The sequence below is a fragment of the Syzygium oleosum genome, unplaced genomic scaffold (assembly GCF_021117445.2).
Source record: "Syzygium oleosum isolate NSW1041296 unplaced genomic scaffold, Sole_v2.1 Sole_v2.07, whole genome shotgun sequence".
In the NCBI taxonomy this organism is placed as follows: Eukaryota; Viridiplantae; Streptophyta; class Magnoliopsida; order Myrtales; family Myrtaceae; genus Syzygium; species Syzygium oleosum.
This window is the reverse complement of record NW_026607491.1, coordinates 2827881-2843894: the sequence shown is the minus strand read 5'-3', so window position 1 is coordinate 2843894 and position 16014 is coordinate 2827881. Positions and strand designations below refer to the sequence as shown.

The 16014-nt window shown below is 39.1% G+C and overlaps 1 protein-coding gene and 1 long non-coding RNA gene across 3 annotated transcripts; both read right to left on the bottom strand.

Moving 5' to 3' along the window:
• Window positions 1-5218: 5218 nt before the first annotated feature.
• Window positions 5219-8455, bottom strand: LOC115682179 (disease resistance-like protein DSC2). 2 transcript variants are annotated; one of them, XM_030606330.2, is made up of 3 exons: window positions 7895-8455; window positions 5834-6391; window positions 5219-5730 (listed from the first exon to the last, which is right to left on the bottom strand). In XM_030606330.2, the coding sequence occupies exons 1-3, from the start codon at window positions 8434-8436 to the stop codon at window positions 5562-5564; spliced, it is 1269 nt and encodes a 422-aa protein (XP_030462190.2). In that variant the 5' UTR covers window positions 8437-8455; the 3' UTR covers window positions 5219-5561. The 2 variants fall into 2 exon arrangements, with proteins under 2 accessions (XP_030462190.2, XP_030462191.2); XM_030606331.2 differs by having other exon boundaries at window positions 5852-6391.
• Window positions 8456-9682: 1227 nt separating this feature from the next.
• LOC130138570 (uncharacterized) lies at window positions 9683-10637 on the bottom strand. Its single transcript, XR_008816936.1, has 2 exons — window positions 10108-10637; window positions 9683-9985 (listed from the first exon to the last, which is right to left on the bottom strand). It is a non-coding gene; the product is annotated as an uncharacterized LOC130138570 (long non-coding RNA).
• Window positions 10638-16014: the final 5377 nt, after the last annotated feature.

Here is a 16014-nt window from a genome sequence, read left to right as displayed (position 1 = left end):
TGGAAGAGGCACACAAGCCAATACCCAATCCTTTCTCTTATTGCAAAACAAATTTTTGCAACCCCTTGTTCCACAGTTGCAGTCGAACAAGCATTCAGTGCCGGATGTAATATTTTGGACGAACATCGTTCAAGATTAGCTCCAGAATCAGTGGAGATGCAAGCTTGTGTCGATGATTGGATGAAGGCTCAATACCGACAACAAGAGATAAATCGGAATAATGAATCCGAATTCTTTAACGACGGAGATACCACCGGTACCGGTACCGCTACCGGAACGGGTAGCGACGACTGAGGATAAAAGAACTGTTGGAGTTGGCCAATATTTCGGGGACCCTTGTTTCTCATATGGGGCACGCCCACGTGAGTTTAGGGAAACCGAAGTATAATCCAACGACATGTGACCCCTGCGCACGGAATCCGGAGGTTCGGATAGGCTTAGGTTTTTGGGTCATTTTAGGGCATATATATTGTGCTCCTTTTTTTTTATAGATCATTGTAACGAATTGTAAGGCGCTTAATGATAATTTATTGAGTTCAAGCCCCCTCATTCTCTCTTTTTGTCCCCAAATTTGATTACAATTTATATTGAATAATTCATTATTTCATAATTTCATTATTTTTTTTTTAAAATTTTAAATTATGAACCGGAACCGGCAGGAACCGGAATCGGAATGAACCGGCCCTGAACCGGAACCGGCCCGGAACTGACCCGGAACCGGAACCGCCCATGGCGGTTCCGGTTCATACATGGCCAAGAACCGGAACCGGCGGTTCCTGAACCGTGGCCATGATTTCCTCTCCGCGTCTCCGCGGGGTTGACTTATTACTTTCGTGAACCAGGCGTACACTGAAAGTCATGGCCACGGGCCAGTTTTGGCCCGGTCAAACCCGGGCCTGGCCCGTTGACCAGGCCCGCGGTTCGGAACTGGAATCGGCCTGTGGCCTACGGGCCCGGTTCCAATAATTTTGGAACCAGCCCGGAACCGCCAGTTCCGGTTCCGGTTCCAAATTATTTTAAAAAAAATAATAACAATGAAATTTTAAAAAAAATTCATTATTTTTTTTATAAGACAATTTGAACTCTAATTGCCATGCATTGTAAGTGCCTAACTACAATGCTTGGCTTGGGTGTATTGAACTCTAATTACAAGGCTTGGCTTAGGTTTTATACACAATGATTCTAATGCCTCTTCGTTCCCATTCGATGTGGGACTCTCGGCTTGCCTTGAATACCTTCAATGTGAGACTCTTGGCTTATCTTCATGCAATGCCAAGAGTCCCACATCGAATAGAATGAAGAGACCATCAAAGGGGTTATGTATAAAACCCAAGTCAAGCCATGAGCATGAGAAGTTGTATGCCTTTTGTGGCTACGATCCTTTGCTAGTTAAGAGAAAAGGGTTCCATTGGACCGCTTAGAACCGGGCCAGACCCACCGTCCTGTTCGGTTTTATGATTTGCCGGTTCGATTCCTAGTTCTAAAATTAAGGGATCGGTCTTACAGTTCATTTCCGGTTCGAGAACGGAACCGGACCGAACCAACCAATCACCTCTATAATTTACATTTTGATTACATTTATATTGAATAATTCATTATTTCATAATTTCATAATTCATTATTTTTTATTTCATAATTTATTTTTAAAATTTTTAAATTACGAACCGAAAGCGGTCGGTTCCGGTTCACACATATGGCCATGAACCGGAACCGCTGGTTCCGAACCATGGCCATAACTAGCTGAAGCTGAGTTTGTACTTGGCATAATGGCTGCTGGACTGGTTCACTGCACGACAGATTGTCTGAATATTACCTGAATTTACTAAATCCAAATTACAGATGTCGCTTCTGTTATTTTTATTGTACCGTGTTACCATGACATATCTTAGCCTGAGCATGTTCTGAAATTTTTTGACAAAAGTTTCATATTGAAATCTCGTGCGGAGTCTGCTTTTCATAGGGTTGAAGATAATTAGATGGGTGTCAGCCGTACATTTTTTTTTTAAAAACATTTTAGGCGGCATTTATACCATGGAAAGAGACAACGAGCTTTTGTCCCTTAAAAGCTTCTATCATTTGGGTTGATTTTGTACTGCTTATATTTGAACTTTTGAAACTCGTGCAATTAATATCCCAATTTCGCTGGCCTCAAGGTCGACATCTCACTAAATTAAGTATGAATTGGACCATAAAAATGAAAATGAAAACAGAAATCTTTGTTGCACATTAATTGCGTTCCTTCTGTGTGAGAATCAATTGAAATAGTGGAAAAACAAAAATCCTGAAAACAAACTCCAGAATCGACTTGGCAATTACGGTTTCATGATCTTAGGAATTGGTCCCCAAAGGACTGGTTCTCGATTTCTAAGAATTGATTCACTCGGACCATGTTCACTTGTAGCTAGTACCGCGAGTAAGGTTACAAACTCAATCTCAAACTGAGCCGCCTCAGCGGCAATTGATCATGGCTAAGATCCACGACCTCAAATACGAGCTGGGGGTTGCGATCGTATTGCTAACCATGGTCCATGTAAGAATATTCCCTGCACATAGCTGATGAAGTGGAGAGTTGATTCGCTCGGACCACGTTTACTCCTACTTGGTACTACAAGTGAGGTCACAACCTCGATCTCAGAATGAGCCACCTCAGCCGCCATTTGGTCCTCGCTAAGATCCACGACCTCAATTTCAAACAGAGGCCGCGATGGTAATTGAACAGCTTTTGGTTTGATCAGTTCTTGCATTTTCATCGGAGAAGCACGGATGCAATTGCTTCGCTATCATTTCGTTTTATTGGATGTGACTCCTTTTCTTGCAAATTCGTGCGCTTCCTTATGAAGAGAGGGACTGATGCTTGTGATTCAGCACTGGAAATTGTCCCTTACATGCAAATCCTGGCGAAAGTTGCATAAGAAACACCGGGAACTCGATGGCAGTTAATTATACTTAACGCCCTTTTTAAGTGTTTAGTATATGATATTTTGGGTGTTGATGACGACGAAATGTACGTCGTTACTAGGCATTAAGGTCTAAAATTATCCCTTTAAAAACGGTAGAAGGGATGTCCAAATCCTTTCGTATCTCCACTAGCAAATAAAAAAATTGACATTCAAGATATTAAACAAAATCATTTTAAATTGATTTGACTAAAATGCGCATAAAAGATAAATATATTCTTCAAACTCTATTCTCTCCTCCTTTTTCTCCATTATGGGATAATTTTCGGAAGATTTCAAATAAGGGTCTGAAGTGGACATTATCTCAAATAAGAGCTTGAAATGGCTTATTAGTCTCAAATAAAGGTCTGAAGTGGCCAAATCATCTCAAATAAGGACTTTTGGCTGGCCGGTGACTATTCCGGCGTCGGAGAAGGGGTATTTTAGTCCAAAAAATTTTAAATATATTTTTTTACTTTCTTTTCTTTCCTTTTTCCTTTTTTTCCTTTTTTCTCTCGTCTCTCTTGTGGCCATCGCCGACGACCTCCACCGGCCTTGGGTGAGGGCCACCCTCGCCGGCGTTGGGCGACGGCCGCCCTCGCCGGGGCAAGCGAGGGTTGCCCTCGCCTAGGCTGCGAAGGTTGCCCTTGCCGGCGACCTCCACTGGCAACCGCCGGAGGAAAGAGGGAAAAAAAAAGAAAAGAAAAAAAAGGAAAAAAACGGAAAATGGAAAAACGGAAAATAATTCAAAAAAAGGTAAATGACGAAATTGCGCTTCAACCAGTAAGGTCAAGCCCTTATTTGAGATTAATAAGCCACTTAAGACCCTTATTTGAGACAATATTTACTTCAAGTCCTTATTTGAGAAAATGATAGAACTTCATACCCTCATTTGAGATAAAGTCTTCAGGCCCTTATTCGTGAAAACGAAAGCACTTTAGGCTTTATTGGAATTTTTCCTTAGTCATCTCACTAGTGCTAAAATTTATGAGCAATAGACAAATGGCAAATTGCATTTGGTTCAGAGAGAAATGCGAAATTTCGAAATGATTTAGAAAGGATGATCTGATGGAGTATCTTCTTTTAGATTTGGAAAAAGATAACCATAATCAAATATGGTATTAATTGTCAAGAACGAAATTATTAGAAATTGATTAAATTTATCCGGGCAATGAAGTCTTGGTGTTGCACTTCGGGTGTTTATAATCTATGTGCCATACTTTTATGAATGCTTGATTCATTAGTATTTTCAATTTTGTATGCTCCATTCCTCTATTATTTAAGTCTCTTTTCCCTTAACATATTTGTATAGAAGTCTACTTTTACCGATTTTTACCACCTCAATTTCTGGCAACATTGGAAAAAGGGGATTTTAGTCGATTTAGAATTTGTCACCATAAATCTTTTGGTAATTTTAGTGTTTTTGTCTACAATGAGCTTCAGCACAAGTCAATTCCCCTTAACTAAAGGAGACTGATGAGATTGTGTTTGTGTTTGCCCTTTACGGAAAAAAAAAATTACAGTTTTGAAAAAGGGATTGGTTTTAACTTAGGTGCTTTTGTCAATCTAATATAAAAAGGGGTGGAATAAGCTATTTTGGGTGGGGAAATAGCGTCACCCTTAAAAATATCCGAGTTAAAAATATTTATAAAGTAAGTAATTAAGCATAATTGAGAAAGAAAAATATGATGGAGTTATATAGATTATTTTCCTTCGATTTTTTTTTTGATGTTTTCACCCTTTAGAATCCTATACAAACGGATTGCAAAATAAATAAATAAAAATTATCGGTTACACCCGATAAGTGTGAGGCTGATTTGCACAAACCGTGGGATTAAGAGGGCCTTTAGATGCAAAGGATTTGACCAAATCTGCGAATAGGGCTTAATTGAACCAAGTGCTGCACTTTCGAAACATATCCACTGTCCATAGGATTGTAGGCAATCACCGTTAAACATGGCACCAAACTAATTATAAAATCTAGCTATAACAAGATATGGTGCACTTAATTTGTCTATTCAGATGAGTTAAGTAGGTTTTCGTTGCAAGCCAATTAATTAGTTGGTTAAGAAAAATTAGAAAAAGAGTACGCGCGTCGCATGTGAAGATAAATAGTGGACAAACAAATTATTGAACCATCTTTACATATTTACCTTTTTAATATAATTTCAATTACTGTAAAAGTAAAGATGAGTAATTATCGTAAATCACAATTCTGTCCATCTATAGCAATGTATGGTCATTGTGTATTTTAAATATATCTGCAAGAAGACTGCGGTCAATAGGAAACAAAATACAAGAATATCAATATTAGGAGATCAACTTATCATACACTAAATTGATTAGCAAGAACTTATATCCTACTGGCTGTTTTCGGTCTTCATACATTCGAATCAATACGAGCACCCTCTCTAAGAGACCAACTCTCCAACTTGTGGCTCGACAAAACAACTCGAAACACCCCCCGCAGTTAACAGATCCTCTAAACTTGACCCCATCAGGCGACGTCACTTGAAGGATTTTCCCACTAGCTGTGCCGCTGCAGGACTCATCGAATGAGAACATCCGGATTTGTATCTTCTCTTAGGAATCGTATTTTCACTGTCCTTCCACCATTAATTACTGCTAAGATAAGCATTCATGTGTCGGCGTTGAATCTTCAACATCTCCTAGTCTAATCTGCTTCCCATGATCATCAATTCTGACCAAGTGCTCGGGTACATCGAGTTGAAAGTGATGCCGCAACTGTCTCAAAACACCTTGAACAACTACTTTGATCAGTTCTCCATCAGACCTGTCAAACAACATAAGAAATAAGGATATTCAAGGATGTACAACGACAACTCTATTTCGGCTGACGCACGGAGATCTTGTGAAAGAAAGTAGACGAGGCATACGTTGAAGTGAGTTTGTACCCTTTATAATGATGGTGTAATCCTTTAAGGTTGCAGACATCTTCGAGCACTCTCAGACCTTCCATAATGGCATCCCCGCCACGAAGACCCTTCTCACGTGAATAGTAGACATTCCTGAAACTCCCCAAATTCCCCTTTTGGCGTCGCACGTCGGAGGGATCCACTTTGTAGTAAATGGGCAAGACTATGTGTCCCATGCTCTCCTGGCATTCCATCATTTTCGTGAGCTCGTGAAGGCACCATTTGCTGGAAGCATAATTTTGGGAGAGGACCGCAATATAGATTGTAGACCGTGTGATCGCGCTGAGAAGCTGTGAGCGGAACTCCTCACCGATGGGAAGGTCGATGTCGTCTTTGAAAACAGAAACTCCGGCATCCACGAGGTTGGTATAGAGGTGATAGGTGAAACCCTCGCGCGTATCGGCGCCTCTAAAGTTCAAGAATACGTTGTACCGGGCAATCCGAGGACCCTTCGGTATATTTGGCTGTAAGCATCTAATAACAGTTTGGACCACTATCGTCACTAGTTCTTCTTCGGACCTATCAAACACCTCAATCCACGGAAAAGGATGGCAATTAGGGCATGAGATCAGGATGGAATAATATGAAAGGAGGAGAAATTAGTGAAACAACCACCGAAGAAAAGATTGGATGGACGCTTTCGTTTATTTGAATAAGAAGAATGAATAAACGCTGTAGTTAGTAGAGGCCATTAAAAAGGAAAAGAAGAGATTCAAATGAATACACCCAATCCGTCTCGATATTTTCTTTACTTTTTTCTGTCTCTTTCCTTCAATCCAAACAAGAGAGCACCTTTGAAACCCTTTCTCTTCCCTCTCAATCTCCTCTAACAAGTATGATCAAAGAGGAAAGAGAAACAAAATCGTAGAATAAAAAAATTAGTTGAATGGAGGCTAAAAAACATTAGGAGCCCTAGTCTCAATTCCCCAAACCATTCCCAATTTATGGTTCGTTTGTTTCACGAAAAATGTACCAAATCTGGAAAATATTTTTCAAGAAAATGACTTTATTTTCCTATGTATGGCTGAAACCTGAAAAAGACCTAGAAAGTAATTTTCGTCGTTTGGTGAGGAAAATATGATAGGGAATATTATAAAAAAAGTATTTTTTAATTATTTTTATTTTTATACATTTTTTCTTTTCTTTTTCGTTTTCTTTTTCGTTTTCTTTTTACTTCTTCTTTGGTCGGTCGCCGAAGACGGGCAAGCTCGAGCCTCGCCGCAAGCTCACTCGATCTAGCAAGGCTCGAGCCTTATTGCCAGAGGCACCGAGCTCACTCGATCTGAGCCTTGCCGCCAAAGGCTGCTAGCTCGCCGGCTGTGGAAGAAGCAAAAAGAAAAGGAAGAAAAAAAAAAAAAAGAAGAGAAAGAAAGAAAAGAAAAGAAAAGAAAATTCAATTTTTTAAAAATAAAAACAATTAAAAATTCGATTTTAAAAAAAATATATTTTATAAAAACAAACGTTTCATTAACCAATAACCCAAGCCTAAGCGCTGAGAACCCGCGTACGACCTTTGTGGACCCCAGCGTGACGGTTGGGATTAGAGCTCAAGTGTCAGGGACCCGAGTTTGGGTATCAATGCATCGGGTTCGGGCTTGGCCTCAATGGACCCAGGCCTGACTGCCGGAGACCTGGTCCTGAGCGTCGGGACTCGAGAACCAACGTTGGGATTTCCATGCCTAAGCGTAGAGTTTCATATCCAAGTACCGATGCCTAGTCATATTTTGAAAAACGTTTTTCGATTATTTCAAAAAGGAAATCATTTTCCTAAATTTAAGTTTTGGTAGGAAATTTTTTTCCATTTAACTCATTTTCCCAAACGAATCAAACACCGAAAAATGAGAAAAATATTTTTTGGGAAAATATTTTCTGCGAGAGAAACGGACTCTTAATTTTAAGTTGGAGAGAGAAATATCAATATATGCTTCCAACTTCATTCTTTATATCGCCAGCCAAGCAATGCAACTCAACCATTATTGAGGAAAGAAGTAGATAAGATTTGTGTGGACATGAGGTTGGTACCCGTCAGTGACCTTCCTCCATCCATGTAATAAGCTCACGTCTTTAAGTGCTCTCAGCTCTTCCTTGATGTCCTCTGCGCCTCGCGAATGGAAGGACTTTCCAAAACTCCCTCTCAGGTTTCGCACGTCCGAAGGCTTCACTCCGTTGAAAATAGGAAAGACCTTCTGTCTTGCACTTTTCTTACCCTCCATCATCTGGACGAGCCCACGGAGGCACCGTTCGCTGGACGGGTAGTCCTCGGAGAGGATCGGGATGCAGATCTTGGACCGCCGGGCGTCCTCGTCGGGAAGTCGCGATGATGAGCCGATCGCCTGCCTTTCGTCAGGTCCGCATACGGAGACTCCGGCAGCAGTGAGGCTGGCATGGAGGTGACCGCTGAAGGAATCATGAGCGGCATCGGAGCCACTTGTAAAGCTCAAAAACACGTCGTACCGCGTCGAGCCGCTTCCAACAGGACCGGCACGAGAAACACGTAAAGCCAGAGCATCGTCCATTGGTTTCTTCTTTACTCTGATCGATTTTGCCCCCTCTTCTCTATCCATTGCTTACAACGGGACCGGCCACTTTTGACCTCGAGACCTCTGCCTTGATAATACGTTTCAATCTTAAAACTATTCATTTCGTCCATTTATCGGGGAAATTATCCAAAAAGTCATAAACTTATTATATTTTTGCCAATTCAGTCATAAACCTTTTAATTTTACCAATTCAATCTTAAACCTTTCAATTATTACCAATTCAGCTCATTCGGCCAATTTTGGCTGGTCAGAGCTGACGTGAATGCTGATCAGTGCTGGCCATCCGACCAATGCTGGCGTGGTAATTTTTATTAATATCTTAATATTGTTTGAATTTTTTATTATTTTTTTCTTTTTATGGCCTTCTTTCCTTTGGTCGACAAGGTCGTCCTTGCCCCCACCAGCCACTGGCGAGGGTGAGCCTCACAGGTCCCTAGGTGGGCGAGGGGATGATGCAAGGGAGACAGGTCGATCTCGCCGCCGCTAGGTTCTCCCTCACCCAGACATGGCGAGGCCGACCTCGTCGTCGCTAGGTCTCCCTTGCCCAACGATGGCGAGGTCGGCCCTGCCTTGGCTGGGTGAGGGAGAACCCAATGGCGGCGAGGTTGGCCTCACCCAGCCATGGCGAGGTCAGGGGCAGGCAAGGCTTGCCCTTGCTAGTGGTTGGCAGGGGTGAGCTTCGCCAAAGGCCGGCAAGGTCGGGAAGAAGGCCAAAAAAATTCGAAAAAAATTATTAAAATATTAATAAAAATTGCCACGTCATCGTTGGTCGGATAGCCGATGCCGGTTGGCGTCCAAGTTAGCTCTGGCCAGCTAAAATTGATCGAATGGACTAAATTGGCAAAAATTCAAAAGGTTTAAAGTTGAATTGGCAAAAATATAATAGGTTTAAAACTTTTTGAATAATTTTTCTGCAATTTATCTAATACCTTGTCTCACAAGTTAGTGTCGCAATCACTATCTAAGGTTAGGTTGCCCGATTGCCCCAATCAGTCTACCATTTTGACTAGAAACTTGCCGACCTGATATAGCCGGAAGAGTATGACATAGACTAGAAAAGGAGTGAATTGAACTTATTGTCTCTGTAGACTGCCGTGGACGACGTATCCAAAGAAACCGCGTCAGATTTTGACCAGATCATTTAACAAAGAACAACCAAAGGCAACGCGCATCACTTGTAAATGGATAAAAGTTCAGTGCATTCTGTTTCTGTGTGGACGACCCAAAATGCAATTCACTTCAGAATAAAATGGCCATGCAGCATGCAGCATTGAAAGTTAACCCTTTACATGAAGATAGTAGTTAATAGTTACAATACTAAGCCAGGGATCGCTGTACAATTGCGTGTGTTTTTCCAGTTTATGCTTCGAGGAAAATCCCCTAGCTGAACCGCTAAAGGACTCATCGCATGACAAGTTAGGCGTTGAATCTTCAGCATCTCATAACCAAATCTACCCCCCACAAATCAGCAATTCCAACCAAGTGCGCGGATACATCTAGTTGAAAGTGATGCCGCAACTCTCTCAAAACAGCTCGAACAACTGCTCTGATCAGTTCTCCATGAGAGCTAGAACTGTCAAACAGCAGAAGAAATAAAGGATATTTAAGGATGTACGACGACGACTCTATTTTGGTTGTCGTGCGAAGATCTTGCGAAAGAAGTTAAACAGGGCATATGTTGAAGTGAGTCGGTACCTGAGTTTAACAACTTCTCATCCTCCCAATTTGGAGACATCTTTGAGCGCTCGCAGGCCTTCCCTAGTGGCACCCATGAGACAAAGACGCTTCTCACATGAATGGAAAACATCCCCGAAATTCCCTTTTGGGTCTCGCAAATCGGTGTCCACTGCGTAGAAAATGGGCAAGACTACGTGTCCCCAATGCTGTCCCTTTTTTTTTTGCCCCCCATGCTGCCCTTGCACTCCACTTTTGCGAGCTTGCGAAGACACCACTTGCTAGAAGCATAAGTTGGAAAGAGGATCGTAATGTAGATTGTAGACCGTGTGATCACTCATCTCCAATGGAAGGTCAGTGTTGTCTTTGAAAACAGAAACTCCGGCAGCCACGAGGCCGTCGTAGAGGTAATAGGCGATGCCCTGGCGAGTATCGGCGCCTCTAAAGTTCAAGAATACGATATATCTGAGAAAGTTCCTGTAAATTTGACTGTAAGCATCTCAAATAGTTCGGACAACTGTCTTCACTAGTTCTTCTTCGCGCCTGTCAGACACCACAATCCTTGAAAAGGACGGAAAATTAGGGTATGGATGGAATGACTTGAAAGGAAGAGAAATCGATGAACCAATCACCGGAGAAAAGACCTAGCAATGCGTCTCAAACATTGTTGAGGATAGAAAGTAGATTAGATTTGGGTGGAGATGAGGTTGGTGTTTACCCAGTCCACTGCTAGCTATTCCAGCTCGCGTTAGAATGAAACATTATCTCTAATTTGCACAAGAATCGGAGCACAATCAAAATATACGTGATAAGCAATTCAAGATTGATTTAAACGTTCTCTCCAGTTCGCACCAGAATCAGAGCACAATCATAATTTCCATCTGAGTGTATGTGTGTGTATACAAGTCACCACCGATTGTAAAACACACAAATCAGAAATTGAATTTTTTGCATCCTTATTTCTATCTTGGTATTAGAGCAAAAAAAGGCAAAAGCCCAACGATCCAAATATGAGAAACTCAAATTCCTTTTCTTCCGAACAAACTAAGATCAACAACACTAGCCTCCCCCTACAAAAATCACCACACCAAAATCATGGTAAAAGTAAAGATAAGTAATTTATGAAAAACACGAAAGGGAAAATGCTTGCATAATCGTACCGATAGCTTGGAAAATGACAGTCAACCCTCAGCCTCACATTTTCCATGACAGAGAAACTTGTGTTTTGCTTGGAAATTTCCAAGCGCTTGTATTGGAAAAAGGAAACTTTTGTGGCTGGAGTTTGACCTTCATACGGTCAAACGGTCCTGCTAGCAGCTCTCTACATGAAAGATATTTTGAATTTAAATCTAGAAAGGAAGAGATTCGTTGGTTACTTGTCAATCATCTCGATTGTTATATGAATTACAACTTTGTTCGTCTATGATCCTGTATTGTCATAGAATACTTTAAATATATGCACGCGTTTTTCATGAACATTTTTTATCATGAAAGCTTAAGGTTAAGGTGGTCATTGGATTTGCTTAATTTATAGTATTGATCCAGTGCTGCTAGTAATTAAATTCATTCATTAATCATGTCAATGGAATTATCAAATACATGTTGCATATTCCTCGCCTTTATCAAGATTTCAGAGGGGAAAATCTTGGAAGCTTAAGGAAAGCATAATAAGGAGGCATTGCCAGATTGGTGTGAAGAAAACTACTTTAGTTCTGTGATGTTTCCAAAGAACGCGAACTGATTATTGTAGAGTTAATCTCTGAAAGAAGATCTACAGTCATAATAAAAAAAACACAAGAATATCAAAATCACGACATGAACTTAGCGTACACATAATTGATTAGCAAGAAGTTATAAACTACTGGCTATTACCAGTCTCCATACATTCGAATCAGTACGAGCACACTGTCCTAGAGACCAGCTCTCCAACTTTTGGCTCGACAAAACAACTCAAAACCACACCCCACATTTACAGATCCTCCAAACTTGACTCCATCGGGCGATGTCACTCGAAGATTATGCCACTAGCTAACCCGCTAGCGGACAAAAATCGTCAACATCTAATGAGAATTCACGCGTAGACGTCAAATCTTCAAACATCTCATGATCCTAATTCCTAATCGGGTTCTCGGGTACATCTGGTTGAAAGTGATGCCGCAACTCTCTCAAAAAAATAAAAAAGGAAAGAACAAAGTTCACACGTAGGGGAAAATTGGAAATTACGTGGTGATTTCCATCTACCATTTCAATCGGTCTGTATCACTTCGATAGTCAAACTTACAAATTTTTTCCCTGTTCGATTAGGTTAATCGATTTTTGTCCATCAGCGGTGGAGGGAAAAATGTGAATACTTAGGTTCCGTTTATTTTGCGAAAAATAAATAATTTTAAAAATATATTTTTAAAAATGATTATTCGTATCGCTTACAAAAATATATAAATAAATAATATTTTCATTGTTCATCAAAATATTTAAATATAAATTGTTGTTGATAATGAAAATATTTTCAATTGACTAGTTATTTTGGACAATACAAAAATTATTTATTTTCCGCGAAACAAACGGAACATTAAATATTGATGCCGGTGACTAGTCAAGTAAAAGAACAATAAAACACAAAAATCATCCATTTCTATATATATATATATATATTTTTTTTTCTATGGGTCATCCATTTCTATTATTGGATTATTATAAGTCCACCCTTCTTATCTTTTTCTTTTTATCTCACACCCTTTTCTTGATTAAGGTGACAACAGCCTTCTTGTTTTTTGTATTTCTAATTTTGGCCAATAACCAGGTCTCTTCAACTTCCTGAGAAATTGAATGGTAATTAGTTAAGGCCTTAACTACACTATCTAGTTCCATCCATCCCTATCTCCTTTTTTTTCCTCGCGTTTGCGTCATTCTTAAGGTTTTAAATCGTTGGATCGCTAGTACTAAATTTCAACCGTTGATTCTCAACTATTTCGGCAAACAAATTGGTGTTTCTTTTTCCATCTTTACCTCACCTTTTTTGTTTCTCATATCTCTTTACCTTATTCGTCTCTCATCATTCTTGCTCTGTTTTGCTTTTTCTTCTCTCGGTACCACCATCCTTCCACCGATCATTGTTTTGTCCGATCGTTTCTGGCTGTTCCTTTCTTGGTGCTGCCGTTGCTCCTTGTTATTGCATGGGATGTCTTCAAGTACATAGTTGTTCCAATCAAGGGTCAATTTGGATGCGTGATGTCCTCCAAGAGCTATGCCTAGGATCATCATAAGGAAGTTGGGAAGCTGGCGTACGACGCTGAAATGGCCCACAATGCCGCAGAAGTGGCCAGAAACGATCATCTGAGTGTCCACAGTCAGGTCACGGAATGGCAGCAAAGTTCTACAGGAACAAAACATCCGCCTTTCTACTCCTCCTTGGTTGCCTTGGCCCGGTAGGAACTGACCATTTGCCATTTCGATTAGGCAGTCACATTCGTAATTCCTTCTTTAAGATATTCATATGGATGTTAGACTCGGCCCGATCTAATCACCCATCGACTATAATATCATTTGTTGGAACGCACGGCATAAACTCTATATCATCGTTCGAAAATGATCACAAGAGATAGCCCAAAGCCGATCAATATATTCAGTTGAAGTAACTTTCGTTGAGAACTTTAAGCCAATGAGATATGGTCAAATTTGGATATATTAATTGCTTCATCTTATAATACATTTCCAATGACCTTTTTTCTTCTTTTGCTTATCCCCATCACACGTGCATCTCAATGAAAACTAATGTGGTGAATTAAAAGTGAAGGTAATTACTATGAATTATTAAAGCACAAGGACACGAAAAAGTAGCACATCAGTTTTCTAAATAGTTAAAAAATAGCTATGCAGTTTCTTTAGATGTAGCAATTATTTTGATACAACTTATATAGAAAACCTATTTATCATTCGATTTGATGTATTATGTGAATGAGTCATTTCATCCGATTTAATTAATTTACTTGTGATATTACTATTACACCGAACTATAGTTGATAGGGCAAAATAGCATTCTCTTTCAACATATTGCTACGCAAATCTAGAATAGATAAAATGAATAACAAGTGTCAGTATTTGAAGTTTTTTTACGAGAAAAGAATGAAGTTTAAAGGGAGAGTAATGGTGAGATGACATGGGACACCTCTTGGCAATGCGTCCTCTTTTTCTTTTTTTCTTTTTGACAACACGGGGGCATGACGTGGAGATCCGGCTATCTGGGAACCCATGGAATATCCTTAATGTCTCATGAACCGGTTAAGTTCAGACTTTTGGCTTGTACCTGTGCACATCTCTTTCTCTATTTATTTTTCAGTGACAACTTATGGTTAATGCAATTTAAAAATGCTTTTTTGATAATCAAAAGAACAGATATGGTAATATTCGAACCTCCACTTGTACACAAAGTTGTTTTTTTTTCCCTACAATCCAATAACATTTTTAAGGGATGATTACGCAAATGGTCATTGAACTTTACCCCAATGTGCAACGTGATTCCTGAACTTTTAATTTGTTCGATGCGGTCCTTAAAATTTTAGTAAATGTTCAATCTAGTCCCTGAAATATTATATCCTTGAATTCAATTCTTATCCCCGAATTAACTAGTTTATGGATTAAATTGAATATGTAACAAAAGTTCAATGATCATATTGAACAAATTAAAAGTCCAAGGACAACATTGCATATTGATACAAAGTTTATGGACTATTTGTGTCATTTTCCCCATTTTTAATGGTGTTAATACTAATTAAGCATCATGAGGCCAAAGTAACTAGGAAACTTAAATTTCACAACTAAGTTAAGACAAAGTGCACAGTTGAAGAACAATTATTAGATTTAGTGAGCAAAGCTAATAGCTACATAAATATTAGTGATAGTTATTCAGTTTGTTTCAATTTTTTTCTTAATCGCTATAAAATTAATAGGGTATGCTGATAAGGACGTATAAAATCAAGATAAGGTAAAAAGTATCAAAAGGACTTCAAAAACTTGTTTAAGAATAATGTTATAGGTTTAAAACAATTAGAGATCTGATTTGTTTGCATGGTTAAGCCCACTACACAAAATAAGGCTTAGGATCGCATCTTATCTGGTCATGAGGTTATCAAACTATTTTATGGACTCGGGATTGGCCTGTCTAAGGTGTGGTCTCTCGTCATAGAAAAACACTATTTTTTCTAGCATGTTCAAATGTATATCTTATCCCTCTTTCTAGAAATTATAAAAGACACGAGCATATCACGTATTTGTCTAAAAAAAGAAACAAAAGTTCTAAATATAGGGAGAAAGAGAGAAAATATTTGAAGATGCGAGTTAGTTTAAGATAAAAATTCAAAGAGTTGTAAGATGAAAAATTTATAACTATTTTTTGAAAGTAAGGTATTTACAAAATTAATTGGCAATTATCTCAAAGAAATAAAGACACAGATGGTCCATAAGCTTTCATCCAATGTGCAATATGGTCCCTGAATTTTTTATTTATTCAATGTGGTCCCTGAACTTTAGCTCAATGTACAATGTGATTTCCGAACTTTTAATATGTTTAATGTGGTCCGTAGATTTTCGGTACATGTTCAATATAATTCCTGAACTATATGAGAATTTTCAATATTGCCCTTCCATTAATTCAGATTCAAGTACAATTATAAACATTTTCATATAATTCATAGATTAAATTGAACATGTACCAAAATTTCAATAACCACATTGAATAAATTAAAAGTTTAGTGACCGTATTACACATTCAGCTATAATTCAAGGACTGTATTGAATAAATTAAAAATTCAAAAATCACATTGCATATAGGGCCAAAATTCAATGACCATTTATGGCATTTTCCCTATCTTAAACTATTCAAATTACAAATTTAAACAACACAACGCAAGTACAATGGATGCAAACATGGCC